This window comes from Pleuronectes platessa, chromosome 21 (assembly GCF_947347685.1).
Source record: "Pleuronectes platessa chromosome 21, fPlePla1.1, whole genome shotgun sequence".
NCBI lineage: Eukaryota > Metazoa > Chordata > Actinopteri > Pleuronectiformes > Pleuronectidae > Pleuronectes > Pleuronectes platessa.
This window is the reverse complement of record NC_070646.1, coordinates 7,489,817-7,514,182: the sequence shown is the minus strand read 5'-3', so window position 1 is coordinate 7,514,182 and position 24,366 is coordinate 7,489,817. Positions and strand designations below refer to the sequence as shown.

At 43.5% G+C, this 24,366-nt stretch overlaps 2 protein-coding genes across 2 annotated transcripts; both read right to left on the bottom strand.

The window, feature by feature from the left end:
• Positions 1–8,408: 8,408 nt before the first annotated feature.
• Positions 8,409–15,098, bottom strand: LOC128427069 (choline O-acetyltransferase-like). Its single transcript, XM_053414162.1, has 14 exons — positions 15,054–15,098; positions 14,111–14,302; positions 13,376–13,494; positions 12,268–12,321; positions 11,970–12,153; positions 10,938–11,115; positions 10,635–10,804; positions 10,461–10,561; positions 10,232–10,360; positions 9,994–10,116; positions 9,750–9,891; positions 9,483–9,545; positions 9,055–9,192; positions 8,409–8,675 (listed from the first exon to the last, which is right to left on the bottom strand). Exons 1-14 carry the CDS (start codon positions 15,096–15,098, stop codon positions 8,409–8,411), a joined length of 1,905 nt encoding a protein of 634 aa, XP_053270137.1.
• A 2,222-nt stretch (positions 15,099–17,320) lies between these two features.
• Positions 17,321–18,889, bottom strand: slc18a3b (solute carrier family 18 member 3b). Its single transcript, XM_053414410.1, has one exon. The coding sequence runs from the start codon at positions 18,887–18,889 to the stop codon at positions 17,321–17,323; it is 1,569 nt and encodes a 522-aa protein (XP_053270385.1).
• Positions 18,890–24,366: the final 5,477 nt, after the last annotated feature.

Genomic DNA, 24,366 nt, shown 5'->3' with positions numbered 1-24,366 from the left:
CAGGGCCTGTGAGAAAATATCATTTACAGGTATAACTGATTTGTTCGAGCACGTTCCCTGTGTGCAGATGAAAAATGGATCCTATTCTGCTTTGTGTGCAAAATCTTTGAAGATGTCCACTCGGAGTCTTTTAGTTCACATTTAGAGCTTTTCACTACATGTCAATATGTCGTTTGAGACTGGGAGCAAAAGTCTGACTTAGTGTTTGACTAAAAGCAACAGTGAGTCCGTGTCAGCTGATATTTCTCGAAGTCAGTTCGGAGACTGAAAGTGCCCTGTAGCCCGTCTCCAGTGTTGGGTAATTGTGAACCACAGAGACAAAGCCTATTTGTCGCGGCCATCCGAGCTGTCTCACGGGCCACTTTCCCTGACAAGTCTGGTGTGAGGGGCCATAAAGCGGCACCGCCACCATCATCCCTCAGTCCTGTCCTCTGTTACATATGAACCGGTGGCTAAACCGACAGGCTTATTTACCCCGGGACACATGTAGCCCAGATGATATCATCACTCCAGCAGCAAACAGACAAACATCTCATCTCTGACAAACTGCGAGGGAGAGGGGGGGGGGTTTGGAGAACACTAATATCAACTCACCAGTCATCTAGTTTCAGATTGGATAGGCTACCTTTACGGGTAAGTGGATTAGATCTTCTTTTTTTTTTTTTTTTTATCTCTCGCTGTTCAATTACCCAAGCGCCCATAAAAACGTGAAGTTCCTTCTGCGCGGTGACATATTGTCGCCCTGGTCCCGGCAATGGGAGCGAGATTTAGGATGAGCCTCTCCACTGTGACAGAGCCTCGGCAGAGGGGCCCCTCTCTGTCACCAGATATTGCGGTCCCCAGCCGCTCATTAAAAACGGAGCCATTACTTCACAGCTCCGGCTCGCTTCTCTTCTGCTGTTCCCCTCGTCTACCTTCACAGCCCCCTGGAAGTAAATAAACACAAATGAGCTTGACTGCGTGCAGAACGCACACGAGCCAAACTCTGAGTGAGAGGTGGCCATACAGTATGACTCCACAGCTGTGCGGCCCGTTAAGTTCCTAATGCCGCTAATCTAATTTTTCATATTATCCCTGTGTGGTAGGATTCGGTTTATTTCAGAGGGAACTCCCCTGTGGACTATGTCGCGTAATGTGTTTGTTGATAGGATTGTGTGTTCCCCATGGTCCTTTATGTGTACTTCAGCTGTGTTGTTTGCTTCAAGTCACCAAACTTATTCATCTCTCTGAGTTGAGATTGTTGTGTTGTTTTGTGTGTGGGGGGACAAAGTTGGGAAGAGCCCTGTGGATGATAAAGGAACATGTAGTTCTCCTGCATGTTCAGTTTCAACATATAATTGCACGTAAGAGTAAGTAGTTGACTAAGTGTAATGCACAAGCAACGGAAAACTTGAATGTATGAAGATGAAAACATCAGGGACATTTCATCTTCTGCATGAACTCAGTCGTACTGACACATTCTGAAAACTGTAAGTACCCAATTATGTCATAAGACTTTTATCGGCTCCTTAAACCACACTCACATAAAAGTGAGACTGATTTATCATAGAAGCTTTAAAAAGTCTCTCTGTCCCTTTAAACCCGGAGGCAAGAAGCACCTGAGCGTCAACAGAGGCTTTGTCTGTTGGTTTTTTTCTTCTTCTTCTTCTACCAAACAAGCGAATGAACACACCTCCGCTCACCCATCTGTTGAAGCCGTTCCTCATGACGGGTCACTGCAATTTGCGGAGTCAGGAAGGCGGGCGCCGCTCCATGCCGCGTGGTTTAGTTACTGGAGTCGTGAGACTGATGGAGCCGCCGGCAGCTGTGGGCTCCAGGAAGCTGCTGCTGCTGCTGCTGCTGCTCAGTGCGTGCTTCTGTTCATCTCCTCTCCACCTCGCACAGCTCTGCTCCACAGGGACAATATTACTGGGACAAATGGCCACCTGGGAGCTGAGCACTTAGCGAAGCACACCTTTTTTGTTTTTCTATTCTTTTTTTTCTAGCTCCCTTTCTCCCCAGTCAACCTTTTCTTCCTATAACACCGACAATCCCTCCATTTCACATCTGGCCCGGCAGCAGAGTAGAGCAGATCTGTCGGGAGGGGGGGGTGGAATGGGGTAGTGAGGGAATTGCCATTTGCAAATGAGTGGGTCTCACATGACAAGAGCCACAAAGGCTACGCGCATGCAAACTCATGCCTTTTTATTTGCCCTCGTGACAGCCGAGCTATTAGCTGCCTGGTGGCGTTTTTTCTCCCTTGTCAAGCATTGAGAGATATCCCTCACAACTCATGGCCAGTTCACAAATTCCTCCGCGTTCCCGAGACGGGCTTTGTGAGGAGAGTGCAGCGCTGCTAATGAGTTCCCTCCATCTAACTTTTCTCCCTCCTGTCGCCTCGGATCCGCTCACGTTTGGCACTTATGCAAGCGGCTCTCATGCTGAACTCGGGGAGGCCATGTAAGCGGATGAGCGAGTTGTTACTCCGATGCGAGGAAGGCGCATTTAAGCGATTTGTCTCTTTGCGGTTCTTCTGTGGATGATTGACTCTGGTCCTAGGATGATGGCCTGGCACAACCATTTACCTTCCAGGGCCTTAACTCACATCCACTCTTGAACTTTCCCCCTCTCTCTTTGTTTCTTTCTGTTCAGTTCTTGCATGTTTTGGCCCGAGAGACGTCCTTTATGTCCCCTTGTGCTTATGATAATGATTTGGGGGATAAAGCTAATGATTGATGACGGCTGAGGTTGTTTTCCTCCTCTCCGATCACGACTTTCTGCACTTTTCTCTAACTGTAACACCCCGACCCTTTCACTTACCATCCCCACCATTCACTCACCGGGTTCTTCCACCGAGGCCACACAAATTAGCCCCCGGGCCGTTCGATGAGAGCCCAACTGCTACAGGACACGTCGCCGGACCGAGGCATAAATCATTCCCCCGGAGCCGGAGCGGTGGCAGGGCCGAGACGCACGTCCACCACCCCGAGATTTACGCCGCACATCGAAGCACGGCCCCCGCAATCTGGATCCTCTCCACCAGGTCATCTTCAAATTGGTTATTGATCTTCCAATCACAAAATGAATCATACGTTGCCAACAATGTTTAGGTACGGGCCGTTTACAGTAGCATGGCTTGTGTTGCGGCTGATATGCAGCCCGGGGACGGATCATTGTTTAGAAAAAAAACATGAGAAAACAACCACCTGCTCCTGAATGGGGGGGGGGGGAGTAAATAGGAATAGAAATTTGATGCAGTCTGGCTTGAGATAAATGGGTGACACGTCATCCAGCCGAGCCTCATTATAACATATCAAAACAACTGAGGAGACTGTTGACAGGCGCCGAAGTAAAGAGCTTGAAGTTGTCTATTCTACAGCGGAGATATGCAACAATGTGTGATTGCGGCCGCAGTCATTTTAATATTTTCTCTCAGGATTAATTGCTATGCCTCTGATATTATTACACCGCGCCTCTTATATGAGAAGCCCATGGTGTATTTTGCCAATTCTTCTTTTATATGATGGAAATAAATTATTATTTGGGAACTTTTACTCTTTCTTTATAAAGCAATGATTGAAACCTCTCAGTCGCTATATGAAGCTGAATTGCACATGATCCTGTCACAGCAGAATCTTTGCTTCCATCTATTACATCTAACTTAAATGGGACAGGTTCCATGGAGGCTCTTCCTCTCAGCTCTTGTCACATACTACACCGTGGCGTATTATTTAATGGGGCTTCACTTCTTGCCCAATTAGGCTCCAAGATGGTGTGTAAGTGAAGCCTCTGCCCTGGGAGCAGCTCCCTAATAAATGCCAGAATGGCCATTATCAGAATTCCTCTGTGAGTGAAAACAGACAGCTAAAATATAGACTCGGTCTTAATTGAATGATTGGACGAATGGCAGTGGGAGTGTCTGTGAATCTCTTCTTAAATGCCAAATATCTGAAGCTCAGGACACTGGGACATTTTTTTGGGGATCTCTGTTCCATTTTGGACGGAAAATGTCAACGCCGGTTTCATTTTCAAAGATGGCCGCATCATCGGCTTGTTGCGTCTGAATTAGCTCACAGGGCGGGGGGGGACCCATTCGGATGACAGGCTCAGTGTAACTAATTGGCTGCGGGACGGAGTCGGGCTGTAATCTAGTAGCTGTTATTTTTGATTCATGTGCACATGTTCAATTAAGGAGGCTCATTAGGACGACACAGTGATCAGTGATTACAGCACATGATTTGTGAGGTGGCTGACGGGCTCGTGGGTTTTGGAGCCCGGTCAGCTGTGGAGGCAACAATCCAACTTTATATCAGATCGTTCCTCTGCTGCGCTCTTTTTAAAAGCTGTTCGTACTTTGAAGGTATATTTGCTGCTTTGTATTTCATCATTTTATTAACTCAAATCATGTTTTTGAAGCTTCTAATCAATTTGTACCAATTTCTGCTGAGATTATCCGAGGTTTCTCGCTGTTGAGGGGAGGGAGGGTCTATATGCCAAAGCATAGACATTGGCCCTGCTTTGCTTTTTCCATCCTCAGCCTCAGGGGCCTCTCATTCCTCTCAGACTCAGACCCCTGGGCAGCGAGGAGAGAACGTGGATGGACAGCTCTGCTCCCCTCGGCTCCCCTCTGCTCCCCTCTCCAGTCGATAGCAGCCAGCAGGTGAGCCTCGGTCTCCGTCTGCAGCTTGGCTGACACTTAGTGGTGGTAATGTCCGGTCGTCATCCATCTCCAGGTGGGCTTCCGCCATTGATCTCAACGCCAAACCCTGTCACCAGCTTCTCCTCACGCAGCGAAAGCACCGGTCACCTCCGGCACTGGCTTTAGATGTCCTGTGCTTCATGTTCTGTCAATAGACTCGTGTTTGGACCGGCAGCATTAGACCTCTGAGGTGAAAGCAGTGTTTTCCTTACAGTGGTCTTTAACACATAAGGACAAATGGGCTTAAGGTTTCCTATAACCATATTCATCTATGGGAGTGAGGTCACACTAATCTGATGAGGTGCTGTACTGGCCAGTTACATGCAGACACACATTCCTCACAGTATTTACCTCACAATCATGAAAAAGCAAATCTAAATTCAAATCTAAATTGATACACTGAAATATTGCTGTGTATTGTCGAATCAGGTGCTTACAAATCATATGCAAATCTCGTTCAACCAGCCTCGTAGATCAGCAGTGACATTGTGACAAAAACCCACAGCCATTACATTCAGAGATGATCAAAGGCCAATAGACCTTGACAGTTTGTTACTACTAACACACTGAGCCGCTGCTTTTAATCTGTTTTGAGTCGAACATGATTTATTTTCATTGGACCAGTTCATGGAAGCTTGACTAAATGTTTAATGCTTTTTGGGCACTTTGTCAACCTGGTTCAGTGGTTGAACCAATGGAGAATAAAATTTGGGTCTCTCCCCGAAGACCTTTCCCGATGCCAGCAGAACGAGGCCATCTGTTGGGGGTGTGCTGGAGAGGTGGCCGCGCCGCAAAAAACAGACAACGCGCTGCAAAGAGGAGCCCAGTTGTTTCAGCTCCAGCTTAAGCCTGATCACCATGCTTAGGGTTTACTTTACTACAGGGTTAGCTTAGCACTGTGTTTGGAGTTGATTTGTTATTGTTTGCTTTATGAGTCAGGATGTGACAGGATTTCTGTTCATTTCACTATACGGATGTAAACAAACCTTTCCCAGCATCAGAAAACGTCAGGAACTCTGATTTACAGTAGCTGTTGTGCAATGTATACTCAATTCAAACTATAAAATATTCAAGTCAAGTGGATGATATTTGTGAGTGAATTCAACATCTGAAGGTTGTTATGTGTGTAATTGTTGACAATTGGTGCTATTAACCCAAGCTAACTTCATTTGGCAGCAGACAACTTGTATTATACTGTGTCTTAGGGATTTGAAATAAGAATACAACACAACATGACACCGGATTTTTACTGTGATGTCTTATAGTCAAATTCGGGATCATAACTAATCAGGGTTTCAAATTAAAAAAGAAATGATACTGACAATACAAGGCGTAATAGATTGAAGTTCATTTTATTTCTGGTACTTATCAGTTTCAGGTTCACAGCAGTTCTATACCAGCTTAAAATGGCAATGTCTTCTATTAGCTTAGTATTTAATTGACTACTTTATTTCAGTTTCATATAGACATAGAACAGACGAGGTCCAGGACATTACACCACTGACCAAAGGGAAAAGAAAAGTCCTACATGATTATACCACATATATCACATGTTTCTCAGTATTTATTCCTCTTTTTATTTTGAAGACAAGGATTACAAATAATTTTCTACACCGAGCAAACAGAGTTGATTTATCAGCAAAATATTGTCTAAAAATATACATTAGAATTTCTACCAAACAATCATCAAACATTTAATGACTTAATAAAGTGATGTGTTACACATTAGGTGCCATTCACAAGAATGTGGATGTAAAGATGAGTGTAACTTTAATTTATCAGTGCACATAGATACAATACTATAGATAGAACAGTTCACATGGATTATTAGTTCGTTTTTTAAGAACTAGAGAAACGGGGAAATTCCACTGAGTTACACCCGACAAACATTACATTCATTTACATGTATCACTCTGATTAGACAGCAAACACCAAGTCGATCCAATCCACATTAAACATTAATAGAATAAAACATCTGTCAACAGTTTGCAACGCTTTCTTTTAAGGCTTCATTGCTATATTCTATATTTTTACGATATGATTATTAAAACTCTTTATGTGGACATATAAAAATACATTTAGTATGGAAGAATAAACATGCATGTTTGGATTTTTGAAACCATAGACGTGGTTCACACTCACTTTGGCTGATGATGCACACAAATACGTGACGAACACACAGTAATTGTCTTCATCTCGACACAGGGACGACAAATATCCTCACACTTTCACCACACAGGTTTGGTTTGCTGCAACAGGAACCACAGACTGAAACAAGACCAACCATTGAAGTCACGGTACACTTTGACCAAACCAGCATGCGTTCACAGTAGATTGACATAATTCACTATAATATCACTCCGTTGTTTCTGAATATCAAAAATAGCAACCGTAGTTAAATTTAAATATAACTTATTAGCTCCATGCATCTAATGAATCCATGTGGTAAATTGCACATACACCCTCACTGCACTTGCGTTATTGCACAAAGAACCGACAATAAAATACATCTCTACCCTCTTTCTACCTCTACGTGCAAATAGAAAGCGCTCATGGACATGTGAACCCAGTGGTTTGCCTGGCCTAGTCACCACTGGACTGTATCTTACTTACATAATATAGCTCTGGTCACTTTTACACATGGTAACTATTGCTGAGATATCGAGTTCATGACTTCAGATGTGCCACTGAAACATCACGTTTTTTCTCTCTACACACACACACGTTACTTATCAACCAGTCCTCGATGTTTACACGTGGTCATTCACATCGTTACATGAATATCTTAAAGTGCCTCAAAGTCACGCAGACGTCACATATGCACGACCTCTTTGGCGACACAGGGGGCGTCAGTAGAATCACTTCACACGTTTAAACACACTAAGAAGAAAAGAGAACCATTGATCCAGTTTGTTGAGAACACGGCGGCACACACAGTGAAACAGGTCACATTTACAGGATGTCATGATTGTTTTGAATATATATATCTATATATTTATTTTAAAATTTTTTACATAAACCTGTCATGTCTATTACATTACTACTCTACGGGTACAAGTGTGAAATACAGACGGGGGGAGAATCTAGAGGAAAGAACACGTACAGGGTGTTCGTAAGGTGTCGGCTCCAGAGCAGCTGCACTGAGCCTTGGCAGTGAATCGTCTCTGGAGCTCTGCCGGACAGTTGAAACACCGTTCTGCCAAAACATATTCCCTCACTGGATGATGGTACTGGAGATTCACATCAGTCTTCATTTTTCCTACAGGTGTCCAACTGGTTTACGAATCTGGTGGCAGTCGAGCTCAAAGCACGTAATTCACTTCATGTGGACTCTCTTATTTTCGGGGTTTTTCCTTTTTATTTCTCCCCCGGTTGTATATACTGCGATCACTTGGTTTATCAACTCTCTGACAGAGGACTATCCCCTCACATCAGTGCTACAAAGCAGACATGGCTTCAGATTCCTAAAGGCAGCAGACCAGTAAATCTCAAGTCTGCTGAGATAAGCAGAGGCAGTGTCGGAGCAGAACGTATTCCGATGTCCACACAGACCCAAAGAAAACTACTTTCCTTCATCTTTTAAATATGTACATACTTTTCAGTATGTGATATTTTAAGGCTTTGCATTTGTTGTGAAGGGAACACTATTGCACAGACAACAAAGACAGATGAAGGCATCTCAGCTACTGAGTCTAAAGCTAAAATCTAAGTCTAAAAGTCTCAGTATGGCTTACTTCCCTGATTTATGAGGCCGGCCGGCTCCTTGGCTGCTTTCTCCCGGTTTGGCCGCCGCGGCGCTTCCTCTATTGCACAGGTCCCTGATTTCCAGCAGGCCCTCGTTCAGGGCTTTGACGAAAACCGCAGAGCTCGTCTCTGTGTTCTCCCAGAAACTAGACACGCAGAAGATGATGTGGTCTGACTGCGGGTTGTAGCAGGCGCCATAGCCGTTGGGCACCACGGGGCCGTAGCAACAGAACATCTCCACTGTGGTCGGAACCTGGAGGAGGGAGGACGCAGTCGGGATTAGACGACTTCAAGATAAAGACTAGACACTGCCATAAACCAGGGGAAACACTGGTAGTGCTTTTTGAGGACAGGACAGGAGTAAAACTAAAACACAGAGACAGTCCAGCTGACTGTGATGGTGTTGGTTCATAGACGAAGAGACACTCAGCACATTCTGATTATACTTTAAATGATTCAGTTATGGAAGTATAAAAGAAGGTTTTTATTTTTCATCTTCATCCACTCTGTGTTGAGAATGTGTTGATTTCTGGGGAAGTCTCCTCTCTGTGTTCAAGCATCAGCATGCAAGTTTAAAACAATAACTTTAAAGAAACTGTCATATGTTCAAAGTTAGCAGGATGACCTGTTACCTGACTGGTGGAGAGGATGAAGTGGTTGCTGGCCACATATGTCTCGTCACAGAAGATCTCCGGCTTTTCCATGTTCATCTCCCTTGAGATTCTCAGGAGCCCGAGGAAATGATTGTCTATAGCCATGCCTGTAATCGCCTGAAAGACATTTAGATTTTTACTCAGTGCTAATGACGTCTTTGAGATAAAAGCCCATCCCTAGTTTTGTATAAAGTACTTTTTGTTTTAGTTGCAGTTGGACGACAAACTTTATTTCATTAAACTATAGCCCACGTTTACTAGAGCTAAATTAAACTGTAGAGCCAATTAGGAAATGTTTATTATGACTTTCATGCTGAGAATTAGATGAGAAGACTGACACCACTCTCACGTAGATTCAATTTGAAGTTACAGCAAGGAAGTGGTTAAACCAGATGAAACATACTTACTGCAATCGTATAATTTGTCTGGGCCTTAATTGCATCCCTCAATCGTTTCATTTTTTCCGAGTCCTGTTGAAGAGAACAGTTCATCCAGTAAATACATTGTTTCACAGATCCATTAAACCTGCAGGGAGATCATCTGTTTCGCATGGAGACTCCGGGTATGGCGTCCAGAGGGGGGGCCGATCGCACCTGTTTCATTAAAGCCGGCTTGATGGGCAGTAATATGGGAGTTACTCTGTAATTGGGGTCAAAGTGAGAAAAATGACTCACGGAGAAAGTGACCCTCTCGTCTGTCATGGACTTCACGAAGGCCAGGACCTCGGGGGTGGCAGAGCGAATGTTGTCCACCCGACCTTCCTGGAAACGCCGGATGGACGCGCTCTCGTATGTGGACACGAGCCGTCCTCTGCATCTGAGCACATGACGGACAGGATCATTGAGAAAATGACCACGATGTGACCGAGGGATCTTTTATCAAATCAAAAACATGCAAATAAGTCGTTTTTTTCTTTACTTGTAAAATGCAAGTTGTAAGGAAACTTGTATTAACGCATCTGGACTCATATTCTGCTTTTTGATGAATTCTTTTCCATAAGCTGTGAACTTGAAAACGTCCATGTCAAGATTATTCACCAGCCTGAAGGAGAAAGCACAAGAGATGTGAGAGCGGACGTCTCTGGAAAGACTTGTAATAATTATGTGGATGTGTTTGTTTGTTTGTTTGTTTGTTTGTTTGTTTGTGCTGTTCTTGCCTCTGGAGTCTTTCTCCAGATGCCGCGAGGACTCCCTGGATGTGGGGGCTGCATTTCCAGAGGAGTCTCCTCGGAGGCGGGAGCTCTCTGATGCTGAAAGGCCTCGCCATCTTGTACGGACTCCCAATACTGTTTAGAAAACCAACATTTACATCTCCTATATGTCCACCGCAGCATTTCAGCTTGGGGTAAAAGTACGGTTACATATCACTGCACTGGCCGGACTTACACATATTTCATCAGGTATTCAGAGCACTGCACCAGAACTATCCCCTCGAATGGCGAATGGTCACACACGACCCCGCACGTCCCGTCCATTCCTACGACAAACTGAGAGACTCTGGATTAACGACAGGAGCAAAAAACTTTATTCATTGATGAATAACTTCGAACGTGGTCCTACCTGCATTGACTTGTCGTACCAGCGGTTTGCCCCGTTCTTCTCGCGGCCGCCCCCGTGCAGCATCAGCAGGGCCCTGTTGGTGTCACTCTGCACCAGGCCGCTGGGCTCGTCCAGGCACACCACGCACAGGCAGCTCTCGATCAGAGCCAGAGAGTCCCTGTTGGTTTGGTCTGGATGGAAGAAAGAAGCAGACAAAAATAAAGCACACTCTGGATTTTCCTTCTTAAAGTGGTTTACGATTGATCAAGACTCCTGAAAGTGATCGTAGCCGTGATTTGGAATTAAAAATGCCGGAGCTGAGACCTTTTGTCAGTGCATCTCTGGCTTGGGCCCATTCCGTTCTCCCATCAGATGTCAGGATTCCGAAAGGAGGAAGTCTCTCTTCAGCGTTTTCTGCCATTTTCATGATCTTCTCCAGTTGGGATAAAATCTCCATCTCGCTGAGCTGCTTGCCGTTAGCGACGACATCCAACACAAAAAACTAGAAAGAAAAGCAGATACACCAAATAAAGAAATCGTTCACCTGAAATATACACAATCATGTCACTTCCACATGTTGTTATGAGCCTGGTGTAGCCAGGATAAGCTAGGATACTATGGCAGGAGCTAAAAATGGTGCTTCAGAAAAGTGGCTCCTCTCCTGTGTTTGGTTAAAGATGCTGCTCAGGGAAGCTCTCATTGAACTGGTGGATTCAATCAACAGTAATTATGTTAACTGCCTGTGTCTCCATGGGGACCGTCCCAGTGTGCCACAGATTGATAATTCCCCGAACCTGTTCCAAGTAGCAGTGTCGCTCTGTGGTCATTTATAGGCACAATGAGAGATCATTTTGATTCTGTAACCAAATCGTTAGTCTCGTTGCTGTTCTTTTCCAAATTAAACAGAGTAAGGTCGATTTTTTTGTTTGATTTGGTCCGTAAGAAAATAAACTATGTTTGGATGAGAGTTACACTAAGATGTCAACTATCATCCTGTTTAATAGATGGTCTTATTGGTAGTTGGCCTATATAGTCCTGCCCCTTGCCCCAGACATTAGTAGTTATTTCTTCTAGACCAGCAAAGTGTTTTGGTCGAGAGCCTGTTTTTTGTCTGTTGAAACAAAGAACTGGTGTTTATAATTAAGAATGTCCTAAAATATTCCACAAGCCTGCAGCTGGAAAACAATCCTTGCATTCATAATCAGTGAGGTTGATACATGATTTGAACCATTCCGGTGGACACAGGAATACGTTTTCTGCACTAGAATCCTTACATGTACACACATATATTCTCACTGTTTCCGGTTAGAAGGGTGACAGAGCATAAAAAGCCTCCCCAGACTCTGGCGTCCTGACCTGGTTCTTGCACGCCACAATGATGTGCTCTGGCGCCGAGGAGGAGGCTGCGTTGGTCTGCACCTTCAGCGTGTCTGTCTTCAGCCCCGGGTAGCGGTAGGAGGTGAAGAGGCGGTAGTACTGCTCCATGCACAGGGGGGTTCCGGCTAACTGGCCTCGAGCGGACTCCACCGGCAGCGCTCGCCTGGCAGACGTAATCACACCATGTCAGATTACCTCTGAGAGTCATGACTCATCGTTATCATACGTCAATTTATTTTCATGTGCGAATGACTGACCTCACTCTGAAAGTACTTACTCATCGATGAGTCGCTTGTAGTCCAACGCGCCTCTGATGAGTTGAGCCGCGAATCTTAGAAAGAATGAAAAGGAACGTGTTTAAAAGAAAACTGAGTTTGCTGTAACACTGAACATACAGAGGACAGGCTGGTGATTATACAGAGACACACTCTCATCTGAACAGTAATCACATTGGGGCCAATTACCTGGATGCAGGGAACGTGCTGTGTGTGTGTTTTGCTGTGCTGGCGAAGGAGAGGCTGTCTCTCTGTGGGAGTGGGCGGTGCGGGCAAATAGGGAAACACAGAGCCCTGTCGGATCGTGTGTTGTGTGTCATTTGTCTTGTTGTTATTACGTCCAAAGCTGGATCAATACAAAAGAGTCGGCCGCAGCGCACCACACCCCAAAACGAGGCCCGACTGCCAGTCTCTGCGGAGAGCTTGGCCCTGTCACTCCCAATCTAATAAGTGGCCGTGTCAGTAGATAACCAGCCGCTCGGGGGGCTCTGGAAACATTCAGTTAGTGCGGCCCGAGCTGACAAAAGCTAATGTTGAGTTATAGGCCTGGACGGACTGGTGTAATGTCTGGTTGACCACTCATTTAATAACGGGCAGAGAGATGATGCCGGTGATTCTTTCCATGTCTGTGTTTCAGATCTTTATCTGAGTCTGTGTCTGAGAAGAACATAAACCACGTCAGCAGCTACGGGTCTGAACAGCATGTTTATTTTCTATCATTAGTGACGGTGTGTAACGTTCAGTCCTGTTAACCTTCGCTGTGTGATTTCACTTTTTGTTTCTCACAGGGTAAAAGAAACATTAGAGAATGAGATGTGTCCAGCAGAGATCATTTCATTCAAACCAAGCCTCAGTGTAATTTCTGAAGTTTTCCTGTCTGGGATATTTTCTGCTGTCAAACTCGATAATGAACAAAGCTGGAACATGTTGTCTTACAGTGATGTTTGAAAACAATTTCCTTTTCGATCGATTCTTTCATTGACCTACACAGTCTGACTCTCAGATGCCTTCGTCAGTGTCTCTGCTGCCTCACAGCTGACGAAGGAGGGTGAATAGGGTTTACTAACTCGTTACCTGCTAATATTAGATTGTCTGAGGTGCAGCCCATACCTGAGAGCGTCTTTCTGATCTCTGAACGTCTGCTTGGGAAACACCATGACGGGACTGGAGTTGACTGGCAGAGCCAACCTGTTGTTCAGGTACATGTCTTCCAGCCAGTAGTCATAGACCTGGATAATAAAAACACAGGGACGCAATTTGAGAGATGCTGCTTCGTTTAACGCTTTCGAACTCGAGTTACTGCCTCAAAGTGGAGACCTGTGGGCAACGGAGAAAAACACCAACAAACAAACAAACAAACCCATTAGAGTGTATCACTGCCAGATGAGTGGGAGAGAGCATCAGTGTGAGAGTGGGAGTGTGATAGATTTCACTGCGCTGGATGAGATGTGGACTCACCGATCACCCAGACGCACAAGCAGAGATTGAAGCGACAGAGGACGAGCAGAGGCTCTGATAAATCTTTGTCACCAGTTTTTTTTTTTTTACGGTTTTCACATCTCTTATGAGTGGATGATGTATAGGAATCTTATATAGGAGACACAATCTGAGATGTTTTTTTATTTTCAGCTGGAACAGGGGAACTTGATACATTGTTTTGGCAGAATAACAAAACATGATACTCAATTTCAATATATTGCATTGTCCGAGTCTTTCACATTAAGATTTATTACCACTTGACAAGATCAAATATCTTAATTGATTTAGGGAAACATTTGTGGGGGGTTTTCTGCTAAGGCAAAGAGCAGCAGTGTATTATTTAATCTTGTAGATGTGAGAGTTTACCCAGTTGGTCGTCTTGTCCCTCCTCTCTAAAAGCTTCTTCTGGATCTGCTCTCCGACTCCCCCAGGAGCCCCGAACTTCTCCACCATGGCCTTGGTTCTCTTGAACTGCTCCTCTTTCACCAGGTGCTGGACGCATCTCAGGTACGTGTCCAGGGTTTGTTTCAGCGGGGGCACCGGGACCTTCGGCAGCACCTGACGTCACAAAAAACAACCGAGTGGCATAAATAAACATAAGGAGTAATGAAAGGACAGCAGCACCTTAGCATTAAATATGCCCCTCGTTAAAGTTATAAATCCCTCACATCTTTTCTTTCATGCTTTTATTGTTAGAAGCAGAGTTAATAATTCATCTTAAAAGCTCTAAGGCCTGTTTGAGAATAGATTCCACAACCTCATGGGACACATGCTAATTGATTATAGTATGTGTGTGGTGTTTGATCATTTGCATGAAGATCTAAGATGTTAATATTGACCAGTACATCAGAATCGTACATTTCATTGTAGCTGTGGGTTTCTAGAAATAGGGATTCTGTAGTGATCACTTTAAATATCTGCAACGATACATAAAATGTTGCCTGGAAGAAGCAAAACGCCACAAATTGTTTTCAGAAACAGTTGAACCCAAATAATGTGACTATACATTGTAATATAATCCTCAGTTGCCTCAGAGCTTATTAAATAACTGCACGATATAAATATATACATTCAATCTCAGTAATTGGATGAAGGCTTCATAACTCATGTGGTTGAAAAGCCTGCTGTGCAACTTTCGCCCCTAGCGGCCAATTATGTAATGGAAGGTGACGCTGTCCCTGGTGCTGAAACCCATCTGCGCCAGTTTGTGAACTTCAGCACCGAGGACAGCGACCTCACCCAGCACGGAAACTGTGTGTGGAAGATGATGAGCAGGCTTTAAAAAATATAATCAGGGACATTTCCATACTTGGTTGTCTCGGTCTCTGGTCGTCTCTTTCTGTAGGATTGGCATATTTGCATTCTATTCCGCTCAGGTGGAAATAAAGTGGAAACTCTCTGGAGATGGTTCGAGTTCAGCTGCTTTCCCTGAATAGAGCATATTAAAACATTTGAATATAATTAAAACAGTCAAAATATAAAACGTGGTTAATGAAGTCAGGCCTGGAAACATGGACCTATAAACGCTGCTGTCTGATGTTGAGCCAAACAGGCTTCCATTCTTTATCATTCTCAGCCTAATGCAATTTGCTGCTTGTGTCCTTGAATTCCAGCTGCGTCTCATAGCTCACGACTACAGACACAGTATCTCTTAAACACTTACCTAATAAACATCTCAGTATACCAAACTGTATTTCGAATAAATAAAATAAAAGGAAAATATTTGTACACATTCTCAGAATATTACTTGAAGGAATATAAAGTGTAATTCTGTATATCAGAATATAAGTTGGTTGAAAACAAATCAAGTGATTAAAGAAAGAAACACTTTACAAATTCGATGTGAGAGGGAATGGACTTTTGCGCACAATGGATAAGTTTTAAACACAAAGATCTCCATTGTTATCATTTGAAAGAGAGAAATAAATAGAAGAGGTGCCTTACCGGACCGGATCAACGAAGTGTGCATGTGCCTGCCAAGTCCACGCACGCCGTGAAATCCCATATTAGAGTGAAGCTCCGCTCCGGCGCCGGACTGCTGCTCCTCGCTGCCCTGCGCGCTTCGCCATAAGGACGCGGCTCCACGTTAAAAGTGGAAAAGCAGAAGAAAAAAAAAAGAGCTGCTGAAGGTGTTTGCGTCTACCTTCCCCCTCGAGGCACGGAACTCCTCCCATCCTCATCTATTCGAGGAACATCTTATCTGACAGCTTCAGCCCACCACAACCACCACCACCACCCAACCGCCCTCAACCCCCACCCAGATCCCATAATACTGTTAATACATGGGAGAGAGTGTGTTTTTGGAGTTGACCGTCATTGTGTGGACTTCGTTCTTGTCAGATTCACGTTTCAGGTGTATGGGATGCGACTACAAGCTGAAGCATCATTTATTAAACTGTTGCGCACTTGGATCAGTTTATTTTTATCAATTTGTTCACATGCGTCTATGTGCGCTCTTTCTTTAGTGTGTGAGTGTATGTGTGTGTGTGTGTGTGTACCGTCACAAAGTAGAACTTGTGGAAATCACATATCTGTTATATTTTTTTATAGTGTTTATTCATTCACAAGAGAAAAGTTCGTGCCTTTTTCACCATTAACATCAAACTATATCCAGCTGAGATAATTTCCCGAAACTTTATATTTGAATGCGTCTATAACGAAGAGAATAACAATTCTTGTCATTTTTAAAAGCAACATTATTCATATTTCTAACGAAAAATTAAACTAAAAATTCCACAGTTTTGTGGTTTTTAGTTTGTGTGAAGTTTGAAATGAGAATGAAAAGAAATCACCACAGTCACGGATCCAAACAGAGATTTATTAAAACCACAATCGGTAAATGAATAGCCTACATGTTTGTGCATCTTCAGGAGACTGACTTTATCCCACGCACACACACATACACACGCGCGCACGCACACACAAACACACACAGTCACTTTGTAGAGGTCCACGTATTTTTTTCTTACAATTTACATTGTGCATGTGTATCCACATATTTACAAAAATCCATTTATTACAGTACATTTAATTTCAAACAACAACAGAGAACATGAGAGATAAAACTAATAAAAAACAGGTCCATTTGTTAAAAATTAAAATTTATATATTTTTTTACGAATCTTTAAAGAGAAAAACAAAGAAAATAGGCCTTTGATGTGCGAGTAAAAACATTTTCCTCAGAGACTAAAAATATAGGCTGTTTTTGTAAGGGGGAAATGTGCTTTATACTTGGTCCCATATAATCTCATACGCACATTTACCTATTTATATCATCTTTTTTTTAACAATACACACAAATTCAACGGTAGCTGATAGATCTCTCACAAAACTCCAGTTATACGTCCATGACAAACGATACATAGACTTGTTCGACACAATGAAATCACAGTGAGAAAGAAAATAAGAAGTAAACTTTGGAGAACGGGTCACACAATCATGATTTTGGTGATTGGGTGTTTATATTGCACATCTGTACTTACATAAAAGTTTAAATCACTAGATTATAGCCTGTCTGCCTGCAAATCTTTTCTGGGGAATGTTTAAGGGGGGGAGGGGGGTAAGAGTGTGGCCGGACTAAGTGTACTCCGGACCGGACGACTCTTCTGACAAGGACCGCTGTGCTCCGAATGGGTCAAACCCATTTTCATCTACTGGCAGGCAGTTCCCTGACGTGCTGTAGCCCTTCTTCTTGGCTCTCCTCTCCTCCATCCTGATAGTATCGTACAGCCCCTGCGGAGCCTCATCTAACAGGTTATCTTGCTCTGAGCGGGACGGTTTCATTTGGCACACGTTGCGCAGCAGCAACAAGGCTGGTGCGTAAAGCACATTGACGAGACCCATGCCCAGATTGAGCTGTACAAACCCGAGATTGTGCACGATCTGCCCGGCCACTATAGGACCCATAGCATAAGCAACAGAATAGGAAATATCTGCAAGGGCGTAAACACTACCATACACCGAGACATGACGCACGTCGACCAGGAACGCGAGTGTGGGCAGCAGCGCGGTGTCGACGAGTGCGATGCCAAAACAAATACCGCACAACGGGGCGATGAGCTGCCCAAAAGTTTTGCATGCGGGGACTGTGCAGGAGCTGGCTCCTATGATAACCATACCCAACGCTCCGTAAAACCACTGCAGGTGTGGATGCTTCGATGCCAATTTAACTGTAAGGTACACACCGAGCACGTGAGGGAAGAAGGCTGGGAGCCAGGTGATTCCCATCTCCCACTGAGAGGAGTGCATTGTGGTCTCCATCCAGTTAGAGATGGTGGGCTCCAGAAAGGCAAGGGGGATGTTGCACACTGTTAGCGCCCCAGCCACCACAGCTATGTACGGGTCCATTATGAGTTTGTAAATGGGGGTGCCGACCGGCATGTTCTCTCTAGTCCTGTTGGAGAACGGCTTGATCACGGTGAGCAGCAGGATACCGTCCGCCAGGCAGATGCAGGCGAGCACGATGAAGGGCACTTTCTTGCCCGCGAACTCGTACAGGATGCCCCCGAAGGGAGGCGCCACGAGGCTCCCGAAAGAGATGAAGGCCAGGGCGATGCCGAGCGCCCGGCTCCTCTCCCCCTCCTCCGTGTATTTGTCTGCGATCATCGCGATCCCAGACGTGTCCGCGAAAGCAGAGCCCAGGCCCTGCAAACTTCTGGCAAAGAAGAGCGTCGCATAGTTCTCCCCAATCGCAAATATGCAGGTGGACACGAACATAACCGAGAGTCCAATTAAAAGCGGGATGTCATATCCAACCCGGTCTATGAAAGTTCCGGACAGCGGGTTGACTAAGAGCTGCAGGATGGCTTTGGAGGCGAAGAGAACTCCTATCTGGATGTCTAAGTTGTTCTTGTTGATTTTGTCTAGGATTGTGCTGTTGGCTGAAGAGTTGGGGTGAATCACTAGGTGGACGTGCGCTGACTGCTCATTCTCCAGTTCAGCCAGATAGTCTGGGATAATTGGCACGATTACCATGTAGAGCATATTGTCCAGCAGGAGAGCCACGCAAACAATCACTAATATGATCCGTCTCTGCCCTTGTGGATCCTTCATCGCGGTGCCCAGCCGCTTGGTTTTCTCTCCCATCTCGGACAGTTTTAAGGCGGCAGTTTTCGCCAGCCCGGAGGATCTCCCCTCTCCCTCCATGGTGTGCTTTTTTTTCTTTTTGTAAAGATAAGTTTTTCGGTTAGAAAATGGTCCTTGTGCTTCTCCCCGTCTGCTGCCGATCTCTCAGCACCTCGGATGACTCATGGGTGATTCCTCTACATGGAAGCGATGCTCTCCGTCCTCATCTCGCCTGTGCGTAAAGGGAGAGGCGCACAGGAACTTGGCTGCTTCATCGGCGAAGATGGCTTTCTTCAGCTGCCTCAACTTGTCCTCGCCTCAGCCCCATCCGACTTTGTTTCATGATCTCCCGAGAAGTGACGTGGTGAAGTCGCAGGTTCTTCTGCACCGCGCAGAGTATTCGGTCGCTAATCTTACATGGCAACGTTTGTTTCGAGCGATTTTGTTACTTATTTGCCAGCCCGCGGACGCTCCAAGACTCTCATCCCCGTGCTCATATCTCCTATCACCTGTGGCACTTTTGCGCTCTGCTCTGAGACCACCAGTGACTTCTTGGCCATTGGTGCACATTAACCCGCTGGTTCTCCGCTATTTTAGTCGCTTTTTTTTGTCTCCCCCCTTTTCACCAAGCGCTATGACGCATTAGCAGCTTGCCCCCAAGTGGGTCCCTTCGTCACTCTCCTCCTTTATGTTAATTTCCAACCGTGGCAGCAATCACTTCAACCAATAAGATCCAGTGAGTGCATCTCGGCCCCTCCACACGAGCAGGGAATGAAAAGGTTTTTTCTTTCTTCTATTATTCCTAATGTCCAGAGTGTGACTCCTGAGTCTGGAGTTGTTGAAAAAAATCGAATACGATTTATATACGCATAAACATGAACTGAGGATATCTGCAATGATAAAATCTGCAGTAAGGACATCAGTGTGAGTTTAAACTGAAATAAGGTACTAATAAAACAAACACACGAAGACATAAGAGACATCTTCAGAAAACGAAAGAACACTAAATTAATATAAACTTAATAATAAATCTCAGATTATACAAAGAATATTTAAAAAAAAGTCCCCTACTGGCGATGTTAAGACTTAATGAAATATTTAAGATGATTGATTGAGTGAAAGTTTTTAGTTCAAGGTTTTTAAGGGACTTTCTCTGCCATTGACCCAAACTGCTACAGGAGCTGACGAGCTTTCAGCACCACGAGCTGCGGACAGCTCCTGTCGCACGCGCATCTTCTCTCACACGTTTATCACATTTAGTTTGATCACGTGTCACCATGAAATAGCAACATTTTTAAAAGCAACGTCTCAATATAACAGGACTTCACATGAAGATCCAAGGTCCTGAGATGAAATAAGGTAAAACACACAAGTCCATGTGTAGAGCCTTTTAAATTTAGCATGAGCCTCTACCACCATCTTGTGGTGAAAATTTAGAAGTACACCAGACGCCAATGAAAATCTTATCAGTAACTCGACGGTGTAAAGCTCCTCTAAATGGGAATGTTAGGGTGGGGTGGGATGGGGTTTATAAAAATATAAAAATGTAAATTGTTAAAATGCTACTGTTTCATTGTACATTGACACAAAAAGAAATTTAATTGAAATATTGCAACATGTGTGACAGTGTACATCTTGTCTAACAACCAATAAAAATACATGTAAAAAAAAAAAAGCTCCTCTAAATGTTTAAATAACCAAATATTACACACACAATAAGAATGAGTGTATATTAACCGTTTCGTCCTTTAAAATAATGTTTTATTCTCTTTCTCTGCTCTGGCATGACTTTATTTTGAGTCCAAACATTTTGTATAGGAGCAACATAGACGTACATAAGAAATGTGTTTGTCAGTGACTCTAACTCCTTCTGTGAACACCACATGCAGCCATTATAAAGAGATAACGAATGACAATACGCTAAAAAAACATTAACACTTAAATGATCATTGTCACATGAGACTAAATTATAGGGAAATAGAAAATTATTAAAGTTAGTAAAAAAAATGTTTTTATGTAAACGCTAAATAAGAAGATTTAAATCGTTACATGTTAAATTGTAAAAGGCTTTTATATGTTAGACTGTGCTATCATTATTGGCCACTAGAGGGCGGTGAAGACCTGCATATAACGTAGACTGTGGCATATAACAACAAATCTGTAATCAATGAGCTAAATCCAAACCAAGTGGAGCAACACTAAGATTGAGGGAGCAACCGAGTAAATGTGACTGTATTTTCAGTTCATTAATCCAAAAAGTTTTTCTAAGATGTTACACACACAATCCAAGGCAAAGCAATAGTTGGTTTTTCATAATTCTATTGGCTTCTGGAATAGAACCGATCATCCATCTATTTATTTTACGTGCTGGGAATCTGAAACTCTGTCCTAATGGCTTTAGCTCAAAGTAGGAGTAGTCAATCTAAGCTACCGAATAAATATCCATATTTTAATGCTTTCAAATGTGTGTTGACGTAAAGCAGGAGGTTGGATGATGGTCTGTGTGAGCAGACGAGGGGAGGTTCCAGTTTGTTCAGTGGATGATTTGATGCAGAAAAGAGCAGAATTAATTCACCAACAGGGGGATTAACACCACACAGGAAATAACTGCCCAATTTCACTAATGAGAGCAGCTCAGCACAGCAGCAGCTGCTAGATAAACACTTTTCATATCATAGCTTTGCTCCACACACCCTGCTACAGTTGGTTTTCCTCTCGAATAAAACAGGTTTCATACTGGTGACGGTGCAGAGATGTGAACACGTGGATAATCCCAGTACAAAGTCGCTCTAGTAACTTGGCATCAGCAGCAATCCTTTAAAGATGCTTTCAGGAACAATCTACTGCACGTCACGGCTTTGACCCAGTTGGTGTTGTGAAGACGTGATTATGGTTTCAGAACAAACACGTTAACGTTATGTAAGATCTTTGTTTTGATCATGTGACCTGTCTCCTTCCTGTCATCTAATCTGACCCATGGACTCCAACGTGTGTCGTTTGAAAGAGCTCTCAGGCTCACCTTTGACCCGACTTGTGTTTTGCATCATGTTGAGTTTACGAAACTAATGTTGTCCTAGCGTGACCTGTGGGCTCCAACTTTTAGTAAGTAAAGTATTTTTTTATTTCTTTCCCACACTGTAGCTCAGCAGCTGTCATGTGCACTTAAACAGATCATCAGCCGGTGGAATATAAAGTGCTTTTCAACCATAATCCTCTTTTTTTCGTTTATAAAATCCCAATGTATTTTATTTCTTGTGTTAAAAATCGTACATGTATAAAAAAAAAATATGAAACGAGTTTTATTTTACAAAAACGTATTACACCATTTTATAATTTTTGTTTAAATATTACAAGTGTAAAATTATTTTTTTTAATAAGTGTTTTGCATTGGTTTGGATGTTATCTTCATCAGGACTGTAGATATCATTATAATGGTCATATCCTATGATTTTATATAAACAAAATTATTTAAAAGTGTTAAACAAACTGCGTATTGAATATTAGTTAAGGCAGATTTTATCATCTTTAGATAGCTCTAAATTGGATTGTTTTGGAGGTAAATTGGATGAAATGAAAATTTTTCTTTATTGCAAATAGTAATATAAGTGTAACAATTCTGCAAGTGCGTAGAAAACTTTGAAGCGGCATCATGTGAGGAGAAATAACCTCCATAAAATACTGCACTTGGCGATTTGAATACAACAATTATGAAAGAAACTTTTAACAACAGATTGTAGATATTTGTTTGTCAAACATCTCTCTGTGTGTTGGGGAAACAAACAACCTCAGTAATTCAACATCTCTGGCTGCGTCCCTGGTGTCGTTGACTTCTTAAGGTCAAAATCTGACTCCGATTAACTAAATCTCTCTGATCATGTCACATGTCCGCAGCCATGTGTGCTGCTGCTTTTTTTGCTGCGTAAGGACAGATGTTTTCCTCTGGTGTTTTTTTTTTTTTTCTTACACCATCTGTCTGTGACCGTGGCTTCACATTGGCCTCACCCCCTGTATCATCGCAGCCGGGGACACCTTCCCCTCTCCCGGTGGCTGGATGCTGATCTCAATCCTGTCTCCGCCAAATGAAAACCATCAGATCAAGTTGTTTGTACAATGGGTCTGGAAGGAAGCTCAACGAGGCTAAATCCGTCTGTGACAAGTCGTTCTCCTTCATTCCTGTGAGCTTGATGCTATTACTGCTGCTTCTATCTCCAGCTCGGACTGAATTAGATCACTGGCCCACAACACTGGCTTGTAATCGCCGGTCAGTCAGAGGGACGACTCCTTCTAAGAAACTGAAGCTAATCTGACACTTGATAAACACCTCATCAGCCCAAATTAACCTAGATCTGTGGAATGTATGAGGAAGAACATGCTTATCTTCAGCCTGCTTATTTGTTCATGTGATGGACGTACATGTAACTGAAGAGTCGGCTGCTTATCATTCCTGAGGTCACTTTCTGACTTCACTTCTTTCAATTTATAGCGATTAGCTTATTTTCAACAGACTAATAGACTCAAAACATAAAGATTGAACCTGAATCTGTGGGTTTTCTTTGTGAGATAACAAGAATAAGAATCTTGTCATGCTTGTGGGGATGTCCAGAAGTAGGTAAAGTAAAAGTAAAAGAAAATCCATTTCAAACTTGAATGGGTTCTTCGTTGGGTCACGTCTCATCCCTCTGCAAAATCAAACTAACAATGAAACACAGATGAAGACATTGGTGGAGGAAATAAAAGATGTTTTACCGTTGACAATATTTTTTAAGCTAATTACTTTGACCTGAACTTACGCTCAGTTTCTTCAATGTTTCTACACCGAATTTAAGTTTTCTCTATTTCCCTCTTTTTTATTCAAAAGAGATAATGTAGAACCCCTAAAATGTTCTTTCTTTTCTTTAACTATGTTTTATGACAAATGAATCAGGTAGGTTATCAGACCCATTTACTATTACCTCTGCGAAGTAGGTTTTGTTTTGATCGTTGGTTTGTTTATTTGTTTGATAGATAGATGACACAAAAAATACTAGATTACCAGAAAGTCACGGTAAAATAAGATAGAGCGTCTTTTTACATTTTCACCAATCTCCCAGAGAATAATTATATTCTAATATTTAAGAGTGTGGGAAATGTGTTGCCGTACATTGAATCCAGGGGCACTGCTGGGCCTTGGCAGAGGAATGTGCTCGACAAGCTGCTGATCTCCCGGTCGCGACTTACAGACTGTGCGGAACTATTCTAACTAAAGTCCTGCGATCTATATCAGGGACAGCATTTCATTAGCAGTGACGCGGGAAGACAAGCGGCCCAACGACGGTGAGAGGATTTCACCTGCTGACGCCTGCGTGGCAAGAACGTCAGTCACCTCTGAGGTTAGTGAGACAGACTTGGTCTCACTCTGCTTATTTCTGGAGTGCACGCACAACTGTATTTAGCAGCTCAGGGATCAGGGAGCAGGAGGAGAATTATTCAGTCTGCGGCCTTGCTGACACTTTAACACCGGACGTAGCAGACAAGAGGCCACAGAGACAAATACCATATTGAGGAAAGACAAAAGGAAA